At 35.0% G+C, this 16,691-nt stretch overlaps 2 protein-coding genes across 4 annotated transcripts; both read left to right on the top strand.

Annotated features, from left to right (window-relative positions):
• The first annotated feature begins 4,142 nt into the window (after window positions 1-4,142).
• Window positions 4,143-10,954, top strand: LOC110929204 (ACT domain-containing protein ACR8-like). Of its 2 annotated transcripts, XM_035987524.1 has the most exons (5): window positions 4,143-4,223; window positions 9,214-9,334; window positions 9,439-9,658; window positions 9,861-9,981; window positions 10,740-10,954. In XM_035987524.1, the coding sequence occupies exons 3-5, from the start codon at window positions 9,505-9,507 to the stop codon at window positions 10,759-10,761; spliced, it is 297 nt and encodes a 98-aa protein (XP_035843417.1). In that variant the 5' UTR covers window positions 4,143-4,223; window positions 9,214-9,334; window positions 9,439-9,504; the 3' UTR covers window positions 10,762-10,954. The 2 variants fall into 2 exon arrangements, with proteins under 2 accessions (XP_035843417.1, XP_035843416.1); XM_035987523.1 differs by lacking the exons at window positions 4,143-4,223; window positions 9,214-9,334 and adding an exon at window positions 4,442-4,546 and having other exon boundaries at window positions 10,740-10,950.
• Window positions 10,955-12,052: 1,098 nt separating this feature from the next.
• Window positions 12,053-15,976, top strand: LOC118490176. Of its 2 annotated transcripts, XM_035987521.1 has the most exons (5): window positions 12,053-12,169; window positions 12,253-12,696; window positions 15,370-15,426; window positions 15,645-15,701; window positions 15,789-15,976. In XM_035987521.1, exons 1-5 carry the CDS (start codon window positions 12,072-12,074, stop codon window positions 15,832-15,834), a joined length of 702 nt encoding a protein of 233 aa, XP_035843414.1. In that variant the 5' UTR covers window positions 12,053-12,071; the 3' UTR covers window positions 15,835-15,976. The 2 variants fall into 2 exon arrangements, with proteins under 2 accessions (XP_035843414.1, XP_035843415.1); XM_035987522.1 differs by lacking the exon at window positions 15,645-15,701.
• Window positions 15,977-16,691: the final 715 nt, after the last annotated feature.

The raw sequence follows: 16,691 nt of genomic DNA, 5'->3' as shown, positions 1-16,691 counted from the left end.
ATACTCTACAAAATTACCGTACAAGATCAAAATTACCTCACAAGATCAAAATTACCATACAAGATCAGTTGTAGAGTAATAATGATACTGCACAAAATTACTCTACAAGATCGAAATTTCCCTACAACAACATTTTATAAAATTATCCTACAAGATTATTTGTAGTGTAATTTTGATAATTACTCTACAAGTAAATAATTACGAAAATGACACTGCATTTTTTACCTGTTCACTCTATTCGTACGTATGTATGATAAGAATATTTGTATTTGATCTTTTGTCTATATATATTTATTGATCATGTTGTAATTAAACGAACGGTGGTTAACATCTCTTGTTTACTAAGTTCAAAGTTATATTTATCGAATTTTATGCATCAGTGTTAATAGTTTCTCAAAATATGGTTATTTTATATTTATATATTAAACTAGAATTAAGCACCCCGCGTTGCGGTGGGGGCCTAAAACTATGCCAAATAACATCAATGGCACACCGCTGGTAGCGACCACCAACACTGAAGTTGCGGCGTGTTAATGCGGAAATATAAGACCGAAACATATAACATGAAAAAATAACTACGTCGATTTAGGACACACGCGTTGCGACGAAGTTGTTACATGGGAAAAAATAGACGTAAAAATGTTGAACCACACACGCGCGTTGCGCCGTGTTAACTTGCAAAATAACGTAGAGAAGAATAACTAAGTCAATGTAGGATCCGCCCGTTGCAGCGAACTTGCCAAAGAGGGAAAATAGACACATTGCGACATACCTGTCAAATGTGAAAAAACAGACGAAAAACGTTGAACCACACATGCACGTCGGGATGTATTAGCTCGCAAAATTTAGAACGAAACGTAAAACGAAAAACTTGCGAAAGATAAAAAGTATGGGGACCAAAGTTGTAAATAAAAAAGTTTTGGGTTAAATTACAAAAAATGTAAAGTTTTGAGTTAAAACTAAACAAATTAAAAGTGTTAAAATACAAATGATTAAAACTTTTGGGTTAAAAAGAAAAATCACAATTTTTTTTTAAAACCCCCAATGCTTAGGGTACAACACATAATGCAACAATTTGTTGGAATTTTATACCTGTCAAATGTGAAAAAACAGACGAAAAACGTTGAACCACACATGCACGTCGGGATGTATTAGCTCGCAAAATTTAGAACGAAACGTAAAACGAAAAACTTGCGAAAGATAAAAAGTATGGGGACCAAAGTTGTAAATAAAAAAGTTTTGGGTTAAATTACAAAAAATGTAAAGTTTTGAGTTAAAACTAAACAAATTAAAAGTGTTAAAATACAAATGATTAAAACTTTTGGGTTAAAAAGAAAAATCACAATTTTTTTTTAAAACCCCCAATGCTTAGGGTACAACACATAATGCAACAATTTGTTGGAATTTTATATTATGGAAATATGGTCATTATATTATTTGTAATGATACGATTTTTTTAGCTTTTGAGAAAGCCCAAAGGTGCATGTATACAATATTTTTATCATGTGTCTTTATAATTTATGCATTTTTTTATTTGTAGAATCATGATTAATACTAAAAGTACAAAATGATAATATTACATGCAAATATCTATGTCTATATATAATTTAAAATTTAGTTACATGTTCTGTTTTAAAATCAACATTTATGATGTTTTAAATGCAGTATTTAAAATAATATTGATTAAAATAATATATTACAAAATCATAAGTCCGACTCCATCCACCTTATTCCTTTTAATTAGGGTTTTGAACATGGAAATTAGGGAAGCTGTGGAGAAAGCCATCGGCTCTCAACCTCTGAAGCAGTGGAATCGATCATCCACAAACAAACTCCTTCTCGATGAATTTTCACGAAAATCACCAATTTGTCATCATCTAATTATCTTCCACAAATTCCCCAAATTTCGTCTTCAACACACTGACAGTTGACCTAATTTCCAATCGCACACATTTCACCTATATATCACCATCTGCTCTCCGATCCACAATTCTTCACAAAATTCGCTAATAATCTGTGAAAATGGGGAACTCGTTTGGATGTTCAGCCACGGTGAACGGTTGGTGTCGGCTGCCAGAGATGGAGACTTCGGTGGTGTGGTGCGCTCGGGACTCGGGAGGCCAGAGGAGGGTTTGAAACGTAGGTAATTCTATTCTTGCCAATTATTAGTGTTTGATTTTCATTTTGATACTCTTCAGCAAAAAAGACAAAATGAAGGAACTTCTGAAACAAAATCAACGACTTTGAATATACTTAGGCAGTCTTCATATACATTATCCCATATGAATAATGGAAGCTACTTTTATATGCTATGTGTGGGTTGTGATAAATACACTGCTTAGATGCGATCACACTTGAGTATAAACTCAACGTACCTAAGTATCCGGTTCCTCGATCTGGAGGCCAAGGACTGGATAGAGTTAACTTTGGGTATGGTATGGTCAGTTAGTCGTGGGACCATGGTGATTAGCTTATCTAACATGGGCCATTCAAGCCCAAAAGTGAATCTTTGCTTCCTTGCACATCGAGCACATGCTCAAGTATATGAACCCATGATATTGGATATAGATTCAAGAATCAGTCATGATGTTGATTCAGAAACACGTTAAACAAAAGGCTTTTTAGTAATTTCACATTGAAGTCTAATTGGCTTAGGTTTTCACTTACATAGACTACCAAATGACCCTTTAAGACATTCATTGGAATGTATGTTTCTTGCTATTATGTAACTCATTCGGGTCGAAACTATACATGGGCCACTCACCAAATACCAAATCACCATAGCGCTACAAGAATCATGAATAAAGGCACATGTGCAGGCCTGGTAGTTTATTATTATTAAGCATTATTTTTAAATAGCGCCTTTCTTTGTTTTGAAGCTCTTAAAAGTAATACTTCTGTTTGATTATAATTCTTAAAAGTAATTTTGTCATTTGACACATATATAATATGTTGCCGCTGCTAAAGGCCATAATGATGTATGAATTTATCGCTTTTCAGCTGTTGATTTTGTGTTTAATTGTTTAATTTGGTGTTTATGCTGTTTTTTTTTGGTGTTTTGTGGTTTTAGATTGTTGCATTGCTGCTTGATAATGGAGCTGATGTTAATTCTAGGAATTATTGTGGTCAGGTAATCATTCTTCGGTTTCGAAATCGACATGGACATCCAATATTAGCTCCGAAGATATGTTGACCGAAGTCCTGTCGTATTTCACGCAACCATCAATACCGGAGAAGACGGAGCATATCTGGTACTTATTCAGCCTTCATAGTTCATATTATTATACATTTTAAAAAAATTATGAAATGGTTTTTGTTTATTTTGCTAAAATTGTTTTTTTTTTCATTTTTTTAGGAATTTTATATCAGACATATAGATGGAAGCCCGATTAGTTCAGAAGCCGAAAAGCAATGAGTGATCATGTGTTTAAAAGCCGCGGTTGAAAAAAGGGTACCCGAGGGTGTGCGTCTCGAGCTATTCAAACCCGACAAACCCAGGCTGTTGGCCCAAGTGACACGAACGTTTAGAGAAAACGCGATGAACGTAACATAGGCCGAGATATCTACAACAATGGGTATGGTTCTAAACATTTTCTATGTAACGGACGCGATTGGAAACCCGGTATTACTTGGACATTATTGCTTGATAATGGAGCTGATGTTAATTCTAGGAATTATTGTGGTTATGCTGTTTTTTTTGGTGTTTTGTGGTTTTAGATTGTTGCATTGCTGCTTGATAATGGAGCTGATGTTAATTCTAGGAATTATTGTGGTCAGGTAATCATTCTTCGGTTTTGAAATCGACATGGACATCCAATATTAGCTCTGAAGATATGCTGACCGAAGTTATGTCGTATTTCACGCAACCATCAATACCGGAGAAGACGGAGCGTATCTGGTACTTATTCAGCCTTCATAGTTCATATTATCATACATTTTAAAAAAATTATGAAATGGTTTTTGTTTATTTTGCTAAAATTGGTTTTTTTTTTCATTTTTTCAGGAATTTTATATCAGACATATAGATGGAAGCCCGATTAGTTCAGAAGCCGATAAGCAACGAGTGATCATGTGTTTAAAAGCTGCGGTTGAAAGAAGGGCACCCGAGGGTGTGCGTCTCGAGCTATTCAAACCCAACAAAGCCGGGCTGTTGGCCCAAGTGACACGAACGTTTAGAGAAAACGTGATGAACGTAACACAGGCCGAGATATCTACAACAATGGGTATGGCTCTAAACATTTTCTATGTAACGGACGCGATTGGAAACCCGGTATTACTTGGACATTATTGCTTGATAATGGAGCTGACGTTAATTCTAGGAATTATTGTTGTTATGCTGTTTGTTTTGGTGTTTTATGGTTTTAGATTGTTGCATTGCTGCTTGATAATGGAGCTGATGTTAATTCTAGGAATTATTGTGGTCAGGTAATCATTATTCGGTTTCAAAATCGACATGGACATCCAATATTAGCTCCGAAGATATGCTGACCGAAGTTCTGTCGTATTTCACGCAACCATCAATACCGGAGAAGACGGAGCGTATCTGGTACTTATTCAGCCTTCATAGTTCATATTATCATACATTTAAAAAAAAAATTATGAAATGGTTTTTGTTTATTTTGCTAAAATTGTTTTTTTTTTCAGGAATTACCAAACGATTTTCAAATAATATTTTAACCAATTAACTCATCCATTTTATTTAATAATATAGATTTATATATATATATAGACTTCTCATATTCAGATTCCATAACATCAAAATATATGTTATCATCATTTATTATTATTATTATTATTATTATTATTATTATTATTATTATTATTTGTTATCATTAATGCAATTAGATGTGTGAGCAACTTTACACCTGATGACTTCTCATATTCAGATCCTATAACATTTTTGCGTTTAAACTTTCATTAAAATGAAAACTGCCACAGGTCATCCCAAGAGCCTACTTATCATGTCTCTATAAATACACAACCACATTCAAGCATCCTCCCTTTCATTATGCAACCTGCGACTGAATATCGGAAGACACCTGCCAACATGAAGAAAACCACTGCTGTTGCTAACTGTTCAGAAAGCTGGCGACTCTTGAAGAAAATTACACTATGGTCGAGAAAATAAGAAACACACGGTATCAACAATTTCTATAATTTCGATTGTTTCCCCCGGCATTATTATTATCCATACATTAAATATGTTTCTTCTAATCCATGCAGAATGCTGAGTTCAATTGTCGTGTGGTGATTAAAGGCGTACGTAATAGCGAAGAGTGGTTCAAACTTATGTGTGGAGGAGGAAAATGCATGAAAGGTGTATCGCGTGATCACGGGGAGCTGTGGTGTGCTGGCTGTGAAACCCAGTTATGTTTCCCCGAGCAAGGTTCGGTTTTGGTATTCTATAGTTATGTGCATTGGCAAACGCCTTTATACACTTTCACATCTGAAAAAAAAACTTTCAACAGGTTCCATCTTGAACTTGATGTGCTCGATTCCACGGCAAATGCGGTCATCGTGTGCTTCGATGACACTGCACAAATTCTAACAAGCACCACTTCTCAGTCTATACTCAATGTGGAATCGGGTCTCTCGCATATCTACATCGTTTATTCCGAAAGCATCCAGGATAGCTTCACTCCAGTCATGATACAGAACTCTAACGGTAGCATCTCAGCGCCCCCAAACTGCTTACACTCACTTGTGGGCACCACCCGAACCATCCAAGTTGACACATCCACATACTACCATTATGGGGCCTTAGAGAGCTTCAACTGCAAGCGTGTGCTCCCAGACGAAACCAATTGTCAATCCGTTGGATCTACCACTCCTACTCCCATGACTAGGAAGGGTAAAGGGGTGATGACAATACCAACACCGGTTAAGCTCAAAGAAACAATCAGAAAGTACATGTAAGTTTCTATATATACTTTTGACTTACCAAATTCTATGAACCACATAACTACATATCCATTTGTGTTGTGTTTAAGTAAATGTTCAAAATTGAATATTATATGATACAAACATCATGTTTATTTCTTTATGACTAACTATAAAACTGATACTTATTAAATGGAAAAAATATGAAAAAATAGTTATAAATAATATAAACTAATAAATAATAATAAACAAGAGCTAACATATGTTTTCAATATATTACTTTTAATCTGATGACAGTTTTGATCCATAAAGGTAAAAATGAAAAAGATAACCCATAAAGTTTTATAACTAGCATTGTAATAATATACTGTTCCAACATTATAAAATAATATTTTTTTTGTAAAATTGAAAAAAAAAAGACAAACCTGGGCTCTCACGAGACCGCAGAGTGCAAAGGTGGAAAATTGACCAGTATATAGACCATTTTCGTCCGAATGACCAACATTAATTTGGACTAAAGCATGATCCTTTGAAGTGATCAGCCTATTGGTGGCCGAACTGCAAAATAGAAACGATCGACACCATTGGTTTTGATATGTGCTTTTTCGATTTGAGAACGCATACGAGCCCATCGCTTTAGTGTTGAAATGCATTGTAATGGAACTTACCCGCGGCAAGTCGGCAACGCGCGGGCATTACCACTTGATTCCCACAGTCTGTAAGGTTACCTTTCTTTATGTCGATTATAATGAAATTTGTAGTGAATTTGTTTATGCTTCTTTGTTCATTTGGATATTTAAGTTAAATCATTAGTTTATGCTTTTCCCCCCTATTTATACATGCCAAATAGCTAAATGGAATGAATTGAACTTCAACGAGCTTGAACTGCAGTTCATAAATGGGAATTTACTTGAACGGAGTTACATTCTATCAACTTTTTAGTACAAAATAATGGAATATGAACTACTAATATATACATCATCCAAGTTAAAGTTCTGCCTAACATTTCCTTTCTTTCTTTCACAACCCTACTTATGAAGGTTCTGATTCAGATGGTTCTGTGGGTAGCGCTCCAGGTGAAAGGTATGTATTTAGCCTATAAGCATATACGTTTTACACATCATATCCATTTGTGTTGTGTTTAAGTAAATGTTCAAAATTGAATATTTGTCGCTATGTCACTACTTGAACGAAGTTACATTCTATCAAATTTTTAGTACAAAATAATGGCATATGAGCTACTAATATATACATCATCCAAGTTAAAGTTCTCCCTAACATTTCCTTTTTTTATTTCCCAGCCCTACTTATGAAGGTTCTTATTTAGATGGTTCTGTGGGTAGCGCTCCAGGTGAAAGGTATATATTTTGCCTATAAGCATATAGATATTGGATTTGACTAGCTCATACCCGTTGCTTATGTTTACTTCCTTAAACCTGTTGTAGACAAGAAACTACTAAGCGGAACGTCGACTACATGGCCATGCATTAGCGGCAGAAGATTTCGTGAATATTGAATAAAACCGGAAGCTTTATGAACTCCTTTAAGTTTTTTTTCCTGTAATGTATGTTTTTAGACTTGGCATACATGTTTGTTCTTAAACAGATTCCGCAAACAAAGTTTCCTGTGCTATGCACGCCTTAAATTTTGTGTGGCCGACTTATGGTACAAGCTCTTATCACGTTTTGTATGGCTTCTCTTACATTGTCTTTTGGCTAATTATCTTTTACTCATACATAAACATTTTCCCCGAACGCATAACAAAATAAAGGACACTAACTGTTGGTCATGCCGTGCATCGCACGGGCCTACCCTCTAGTGTAATCTAAAATTTAGTTACATGTTCTGTTTTAAAATCAACATTTATGATGTTTTAAATGCAGTACTTAAAATAATATTGATTAAAATCATAAGTCCGCCTCCATCCACCTTATTCCTTTTAATTAGGGTTTTGAACATGGAAATTAGGGAAGCTGTGGAGAAAGCCATCGACTCTCAACCTCTGAAGCAGTGGAATCGATCTTCCACAAATGAACTCCTTCTCGATGAATTTTCACGGAAATCACCAATTTGTCATCATCTAATTATCCTCCACAAATTCCCCAAATTTCGTCTTCAACACACTGACAGTTGACCTAATTTCCAATCGCACACATTTCACCTATATATCACCATCTGCTCTCCGATCCACAATTCTTCATAAAATTCGTTAATAATCTGTGAAAATGGGGAACTCCTTTGGATGTTCAGCCACGGTGAACGGTTGGTGTCGGCTGCCAGAGATGGAGACTTCGGTGGTGTGGTGCACTCGGGACTCGGGAGGCCAGAAGAGGGTTTGAAACGTAGGTAATTCTTTTCTTGCCAATTATTAGTGTTTGATTTTCATTTTTGATACTCTTCAGCAAAAAAGACAAAATGAAGGAACTTCTGAAACAAAATCAACGACTTTGAATATACTTAGGCAGTCTTCATATACATTATCCCATATGAATAATGGAAGCTACTTTTATATGCTATGTGTGGGTTGTGATAAATACACTGCTTAGATGCGATCACACTTGAGTATAAACTCAACGTACCTAAGTATCCGGTTCCTCGATCTGGAGGCCAAGGAATGGATGGAGTTAACTTTGGGTATGGTATGGTCAGTTAGTCGTGGGACCATGGTGATTAGCTTATCTAACATGGGCCATTCAAGCCCGAAAGTGAATCTTTGCTTCCTTGCACATCGAGCACATGCTCAAGTATATGAACCCATGATATTGGATATAGATTCAAGAATCAGTCGTGATGTTGATTTAGAAACACGTTAAATAAAAGGCTTTTTAGTAATTTCACATTGAAGTCTAATTGGCTTAGGTTTTCACTTACATAGACTACCAAATGACCCTTTAAGACATTCATTGGAATGTATGTTTCTTGCTATTATGTAACTCATTCGGGTCGAAACTATACATGGGCCACTCACCAAATACCAAATCACCATAGCGCTACAAGAATCATGAATAAAGGCACATGTGCAGGCCTGGTAGTTTATTATTATTAAGCATTATTTTTAAATAGCACCTTTCTTTGTTTTGAAGCTCTTAAAAGTAATACTTCGGTTTGATTATAATTCTTAAAAGTACTTTTGTCATTTGACACATACATAATATATTGCCGCTGCTAAAGGCCATAATGATGTATGAATTTATCGCTTTTCAGCTGTTGATTTTGTGTTTAATTGTTTAATTTGGTGTTTATGCTGTTTTTTTTGGTGTTTTGTGGTTTTAGATTGTTGCATTGCTGCTTGATAATGGAGCTGATGTTAATTCTAGGAATTATTGTGGTCAGGTAATCATTCTTCGGTTTCGAAATCGACATGGACATCCAATATTAGCTCCGAAGATATGCTGACCGAAGTTCTGTCGTATTTCACGCAACCATCAATACCGGAGAAGATGGAGCGTATCTGGTACTTATTCAGCCTTCATAGTTCATATTATCATACATTTTAAAAAAAATTATGAAATGGTTTTTGTTTATTTTGCTAAAATTGGTTTTTTTTCATTTTTTTAGGAATTTTATATCAGACATATAGATGGAAGCCCGATTAGTTCAGAAGCCGAAAAGCAACGAGTGATCATGTGTTTAAAAGCCGCGGTTGAAAGAAGGGCACGCGAGGGTGTGTGTCTCGAGCTATTCAAACCCGACAAACCCGGGCTGTTGGCCCAAGTGACACGAACGTTTAGAGAAAACGCGATGAACGTAACACAGGCCGAGATATCTACAACAATGGGTATGGCCCTAAACATTTTCTATGTAACGGACGCGATTGGAAACCCGGTATTACTTGGACATTATTGCTTGATAATGGAGCTGATGTTAATTCTAGGAATTATTGTGGTTATGCTATTTTTTTTGGTGTTTTGTGGTTTTAGATTGTTGCAATGCTGCTTGATAATGGAGTTGATGTTAATTCTAGGAATTATTGTGGTCAGGTAATCATTCTTCGGTTTCGAAATCGACATGGACATCCAATATTAGCTCCGAAGATATGCTGACCGAAGTTCTGTCGTATTTCACGCAACCATCAATACCGGAGAAGACGGAGCGTATCTGGTACTTATTCAGCCTTCATAGTTCATATTATCATACATTTTAAAAAAAATTATGAAATGGTTTTTGATTATTTTGCTAAAATTGGTTTTTTTTTTCATTTTTTCAGGAATTTTGTATCAGACATATAGATGGAAGCCCGATTAGTTCAGAAGCCGAAAAGCAACTAGTGATCATGTGTTTAAAAGCCGCAGTTGAAAGAAGGGCACCCGAGGGTGTGCGTCTCGAGCTATCCAAACCCAACAAACCCGGGCTGTTGGCCCAAGTGACACGAACGTTTAGAGAAAACGCGATGAACGTAACACAGGCCGAGATATCTACAACAATGGGTATGGCTCTAAACATTTTCTATGTAACGGACGCGATTGGAAACCCGGTATTACTTGGACATTATTGCTTGATAATGGAGCTGATGTAAATTCTAGGAATTATTGTGGTTATGCTGTTTTTTTTTTTTGGTGTTTTGTGGTTTTAGATTGTTGCATTGCTGCTTGATAATGGAGATGATGTTAATTCTAGGAATTATTGTGGTCAGGTAATCATTCTTCTGTTTCGAAATCGACATGGACATCCAATATTAGCTCCGAAGATATGCTGACCGAAGTTCTGTCGTATTTCACGCAACCATCAATACCGGAGAAGATGGAGCGTATCTGGTACTTATTCAGCCTTCATAGTTCATATTATCATACATTTTAAAAAAAAATTATGAAATGGTTTTGGTTTATTTTGCTAAAATTGTTTTTTTTTCATTTTTTCAGGAATTTTATATCAGACATATAGATGGAAGCCCGATTAGTTCAGAAGCCGAAAAGCAACGAGTTATCATGTGTTTAAAAGCCGCGGTTTAAAGAAGGGCACCCGAGGGTGTGCGTCTCGAGCTATTCAAACCCGACAAACCCGGGCTGTTGGCCTAAGTGACACGAACGTTTAGAGAAAACGCGATGAACGTAACACAGACCGAGATATCTACAACAATGGGTATGGCTCTAAACATTTTCTATGTAACGGACGCGATTGGAAACCCGGTATTACTTGGACATTATTGCTTGATAATGGAGCTGACGTTAATTCTAGGAATTATTGTGGTTATGCTGTTTGTTTTGGTGTTTTGTGGTTTTAGATTGTTGCATTGCTGCTTGATAATGGAGCTGATGTTAATTCTAGGAATTATTGTGGTCAGGTAATCATTCTTCGGTTTCAAAATCGACATGGACATCCAATATTAGCTCCGAATATATGCTGACCGAAGTTCTGTCGTATTTCACGCAACCATCAATACCGGAGAAGACGGAGCGTATCTTGTACTTATTCATCCTTCATAGTTCATATTATCAAACATTTTAAAAAAATTATGAAATGGTTTTTGTTTATTTTGCTAAAATTGTTTTTTTTTATTTTTTTCATTTTTTTCAGGAATTACCAAACGATTTTCAAATAATATTTAAACCAATTAACTCATCCATTTTATTTAATAATATAGATATATATATATATATATATATATATATATATATATACTTCTCATATTCAGATTCCATAACATCAAAATATATGTTATCATCATTTATTATTATTATTATTATTATTATTATTATTATTATTATTATTATTATTATTATTATTATTTATCATTAATGCAATTAGATGTGTGAGCAACTTTACACCTGATGACTTCTCATATTCAGATCCTATAACATTTTTGCATTTAAACTTTCATTAAAATGAAAACTGCCACAGGTCATCCCAAGAGCCTACTTATCATGTCTCTATAAATACACAGCCACATTCAAGCATCCTCCCTTTCATTATGCAACCTGTGACTGAATATCGGAAGACACCTGCCAACATGAAGAAAACCAGTGCTGTTGCTAACTGTTCAGAAAGTTTGGCGACTCTTGAAGAAATATTACACCATGGTCGAGAAAATAAGAAACACACGGTATCAACACTTTCTATAATTTCGATTGTTTCCCCCGACATTATTATTATCCATACATTAAATATGTTTCTTCTAATCCATGCAGAATGCTGAGTTCAATTATCGTGTGGTGATTAAAGGCGTACATAATAGCGAAGAGTGGTTCAGACTTATGTGTGGAGGAGGAAAATGCATGAAAGGTGTATCGCGTGATCACGGGGAGCTGTGGTGTGCTGGCTGTGAAAACCCAGTTATGTTTCCCCGAGCAAGGTTCGGTTTTGGTATTCTATAGTTATGTGCATTGGCAAACGCCTTTATACACTTTCACATCTGAAAAAAAAAACTTTCAACAGGTTCCATCTTGAACTTGATGTGCTCGATTCCACGGCAAATGCGGTCATCGTGTGCTTCGATGACACTGCACAGATTCTAACAAGCACCACTGCTCAGTCTATACTCAATGTGGAATCGGGTCTCTCGCATATCTACACCGTTTATTCCGAAAGCATCCAGGATAGCTTCACTCCAGTCATGATACAGAACTCTAACGGTATCATCTCAGCGCTCCCAAACTGCTTACACTCACTTGTGGGCACCACCCGAACCATCCAAGTTGACACATCCACATACTACCATCATGGTGCCTTTGAGAGCTTCAACTGCAAGCGTGTGCTCCCAGACGAAACCAATTGTCAATCCGTTGGATCTACCACTCCTACTCCCATGACTAGGAAGGGTAAAGGGGTGATGACAATACCAACACCGGTTAAGCTCAAAGAAACAATCAGAAAGTACATGTAAGTTTCTATATATACTTTTGACTTACAAAATTCCATGAACCACATAACTACATATCCATTTGTGTTGTGTTTAAGTAAATGTTCAAAATTGAATATTATATGATACAAACATCATGTTTATTTCTTTATGACTAACTATAAAACTGATACTTATTAAATGGAAAAAATAGATATAAATAATATCCTATATAATAAAGCAAAACAACTATACGCCACTTGGCATCTTCTTAGGCTACATTAATTGCATTTAGGAGGGAAAACTCAAGCTTCTTTTCTCCTCCTGTAATTAAATCGAAAATTAATGAAATTGGACTTTCCTTTTTTTCTAAACCGTTTCCTTTTTGAATGTCGAAAATTAAAAAAATGAGACTTTCCTTTTTGTTTCCCAAGTGGCGATTTAATCTTGCAACCGCTTTCATCTCTTGCTTTCTACGATTTCGATTTTGTCTTGAACATTTATGTTTGTTTTGTGCTTATTTCATGAAAGATCTATGTTCTTAATGTAGCTTTTCAATGTTTAAGAATTATCTTTGTCATTTTTAATTTATTAGCACCGACTGATCGTTCTTTTCATTCAAGGTTTAATTATATTTATGATTCATGCATTTATTATACGTTTTTAGGGATTTTTTATTTTAAGTCAGAGGAAGAACGAAGCTAGAATTAGGCTTTTTTTCCTCAATGGTGAAAATGATGATGATAGGAAGAATTGCAATTTGATTTTATTATAAAGATTCACTGATATTATTTCTCTTTGATTTTTTTTCAATTATTGATTTGATTTGAGACGTGATGAAAGAAACAAGTCAAACACTCCAAAATGGATTTGAGGGTTTTGGGTTTGTTCAATTTTATTCAGAGGAATCGACTTTGTATGCTCTCTCTACTGTCTACATAAAATAGAACTTTTCATTGAAATGGGAAATTTTGGTTAAGAAGTGTAATTCATTTCTTGCTAATGTGGAAGTTCATGTGCAGAAAATGAAGAAATGGACTGTTGTGCAAAAGAAAAATATTTTAATTTGGTTTATTTTTAGTTTACTTTTTGTCTCAGTTATTTTTTTATTTTATATTTAATTTGGGGCTTAATTACCAAGTTGTCACAATGTTATAAAAGATATGAACCCCGTCACAAAACTAATTATTCCTATTAAAAAGATTAAATGACAACCCAAAAACTAATTATTTCCATGTTATGTCGAAAATTTCCACACCTGTAGTATAGACTATAGAGTTTTAAAATGATCGGCTGCTTTTTGGTGGTTTTTGAACATGTTACGGCAAACGCAAAAACACCTAATGATGCCTTATCAGCAAGAAACAATGTTGCTTAAGGGATTGGACAATGTTGCTTTAAGCACCATAAACAATGGTGCTTAAAGTATTAAGAGAATGATCGCGGACACTTGGTACTTCAGTCCCTTGAGAAGTTCTGACCATTTTAATTGTTTTGGAATTCTTCATTAATGTAACAAAGGTACATTAATGCATCCAACTATCCAAGTTTTATTTATCTTTTATAATACTGTGACAGAGTTCATATATTATGTTATAAATAGGAAATAAAAAATGGGGTATTCGTTTGTCTAAAAACAGTGAATCTAAGCGGCAAGCCATACTTGCTAACGTTGAAGCAGGAGTTTCACTACTGGCCTTGAGAACTGATATTTGATCCAAAAACCATGATGTGGTGGTTTAAAACGATTAAATCATTGTGAGTTTTAAAGATCTTTAAAGACACAATGGCAATAGCATACATATAGAAACGTTGAAGATAGTAGCATCTACATCTATATGTAAATTATTAAATCAATAGATTTATAAGAAGTAATTCTTTTATACAACCCGTGTAACACACGGGAACTTAAACTAGTAAACTAATAAATAATAATAAACAAGAGCTAACATATGTTTTCAATATATTACTTTTAATCTGATGACAGTTTTGATCCATACAGGTAAAAATGAAAAAGATAACCTATAAAGTTTTATAACTAGCATTGTAATAATATACTGTTCCAACATTATAAAATAATATTTTTATTGTAAAATTGAAAAAAAAAGACAAACCTGGGCTCTCACGAAACCGCAGAGTGCAAAGGTGGAAAATTGACCAGTATATAGACCATTTTCGTCCGAATGACCAACATTAATTTGGACTGAAGCATGATCCTTTGAAGTGATCAGCCTATTGGTGGCCGAACTGCAAAATAGAAACGATCGACACCATTGGTTTTGATATGTGCTTTTTCGATTTGAGAACGCATACGAGCCCATCGCTTTAGTGTTGAAATGCATTGTAATGGAACTTACCCGCGGCAAGTCGGCAACGCGCGGGCATTACCACTAGATTCCCACATTCCGTAAGGTTACCTTTCTTTATGTCGATTATGATGAAATTTGTAGTGAATTTGTTTATGCTTCTTTGTTCGTTTGGATATTTAAGTTAAATCATTAGTTTATGCTTTTTCCCCTATTTATACATGCCAAATAGCTAAATGGAATGAATTGAACTTCAACGAGCTTGAACTGCAGTTCATAAATGGGAATTTACTTGAACGAAGTTACATTCTATCAACTTTTTAGTACAAAATAATGGAATATGAACTACTAATATATACATCATCCAAGTTAAAGTTCTGCCTAACATTTCCTTTCTTTCTTTCACAGCCCTACTTATGAAGGTTCTGATTCAGATGGTTCTGTGGGTAGCGCTCCAGGTGAAAGGTATGTATTTAGCCTATAAGCATATACGTTTTACACATCATATCCATTTGTGTTGTGTTTAAGTAAATGTTCAAAATTGAATATTTGTCGCTATGTCACTACTTGAACGAAGTTACATTCTATCAAATTTTTAGTACAAAATAATGGCATATGAGCTACTAATATATACATCATCCAAGTTAAAGTTCTGCCTAACATTTCCTTTTTTTATTTCCCAGCCCTACTTATGAAGGTTCTTATTCAGATGGTTCTGTGGGTAGCGCTCCAGGTGAAAGGTATATATTTTGCCTATAAGCATATAGATATTTGATTTGACTAGCTCATACCCGTTGCTTATGTTTACTTCCTTAAACCTGTTGTAGACAAGAAACTACTAAGGGGAACGTCGACTACATGGCCATGCATTAGCGGCAGAAGATTTCGTGAATTATTGAATAAAACCGGAAGCTTTATGAACTCCTTTAGTTTTTTTCCTGTAATGTATGTTTTTAGACTTGACATACATGTTTGTTCTTAAACAGATTCCGCAAACAAAGTTTCCTGTGCTATGCACGCCTTAAATTTTGTGTGGCCGGCTTATAGTATAAGCTCTTATCATGTTTTGTATGGCTTCTCTTACATTGTCTTTTGGCTAATTATCTTTTGTCCATACATAAACATTTTCTCCGAACGCACAACAAAATGAAGGACACTAACTGTTGGTCATGCCATGCATCGCACGGGCCTACCCTCTAGTATAATATAATACTTGCCCATATGTTGTCCGCTAGCATGGTGAATTTGTTTCATGCATTCTGATGACATTTAAGTTCACTTTTAATGAACTGTTTCTTTTAAATATGTGTTTTTACAATTATTAGTTATAAACTAAAATCAGGGCCGGTCTAGAGTTTTCATATGTATCCTGATCGAGCTTGAAAAAACGTGTCATTAAGCCTTAACGAAATTGACTATTGGGCTCACTAAAGGTCTAAACCTAATGCCAATGAGCTAGTAACTAATATAAACCATAAAAATAGTTTTGTAAGTGAGCCTATGTTGGTGTTTGTATGGGTATACCCTATTAATTTAACGTTTTACGTATACATATCAGATTTTTTTTTTAAATAATGTGCCCTTTGAAATATCGGGTCCTGACCGGTAGTCCTCCCCGCCCACCTCAGGGCCGACCATGACTAAGTCATATTAATTTTTCCAATAATAATGTTCATAACACTTCTAAAAGTTCGATCCACCAACACTTTCAAACAAACACAATATATATT

Source organism: Helianthus annuus, chromosome 3 (assembly GCF_002127325.2).
Source record: "Helianthus annuus cultivar XRQ/B chromosome 3, HanXRQr2.0-SUNRISE, whole genome shotgun sequence".
Classification (NCBI taxonomy): domain Eukaryota; kingdom Viridiplantae; phylum Streptophyta; class Magnoliopsida; order Asterales; family Asteraceae; genus Helianthus; species Helianthus annuus.
This window is presented reverse-complemented; position numbering and strand designations above follow the sequence as displayed.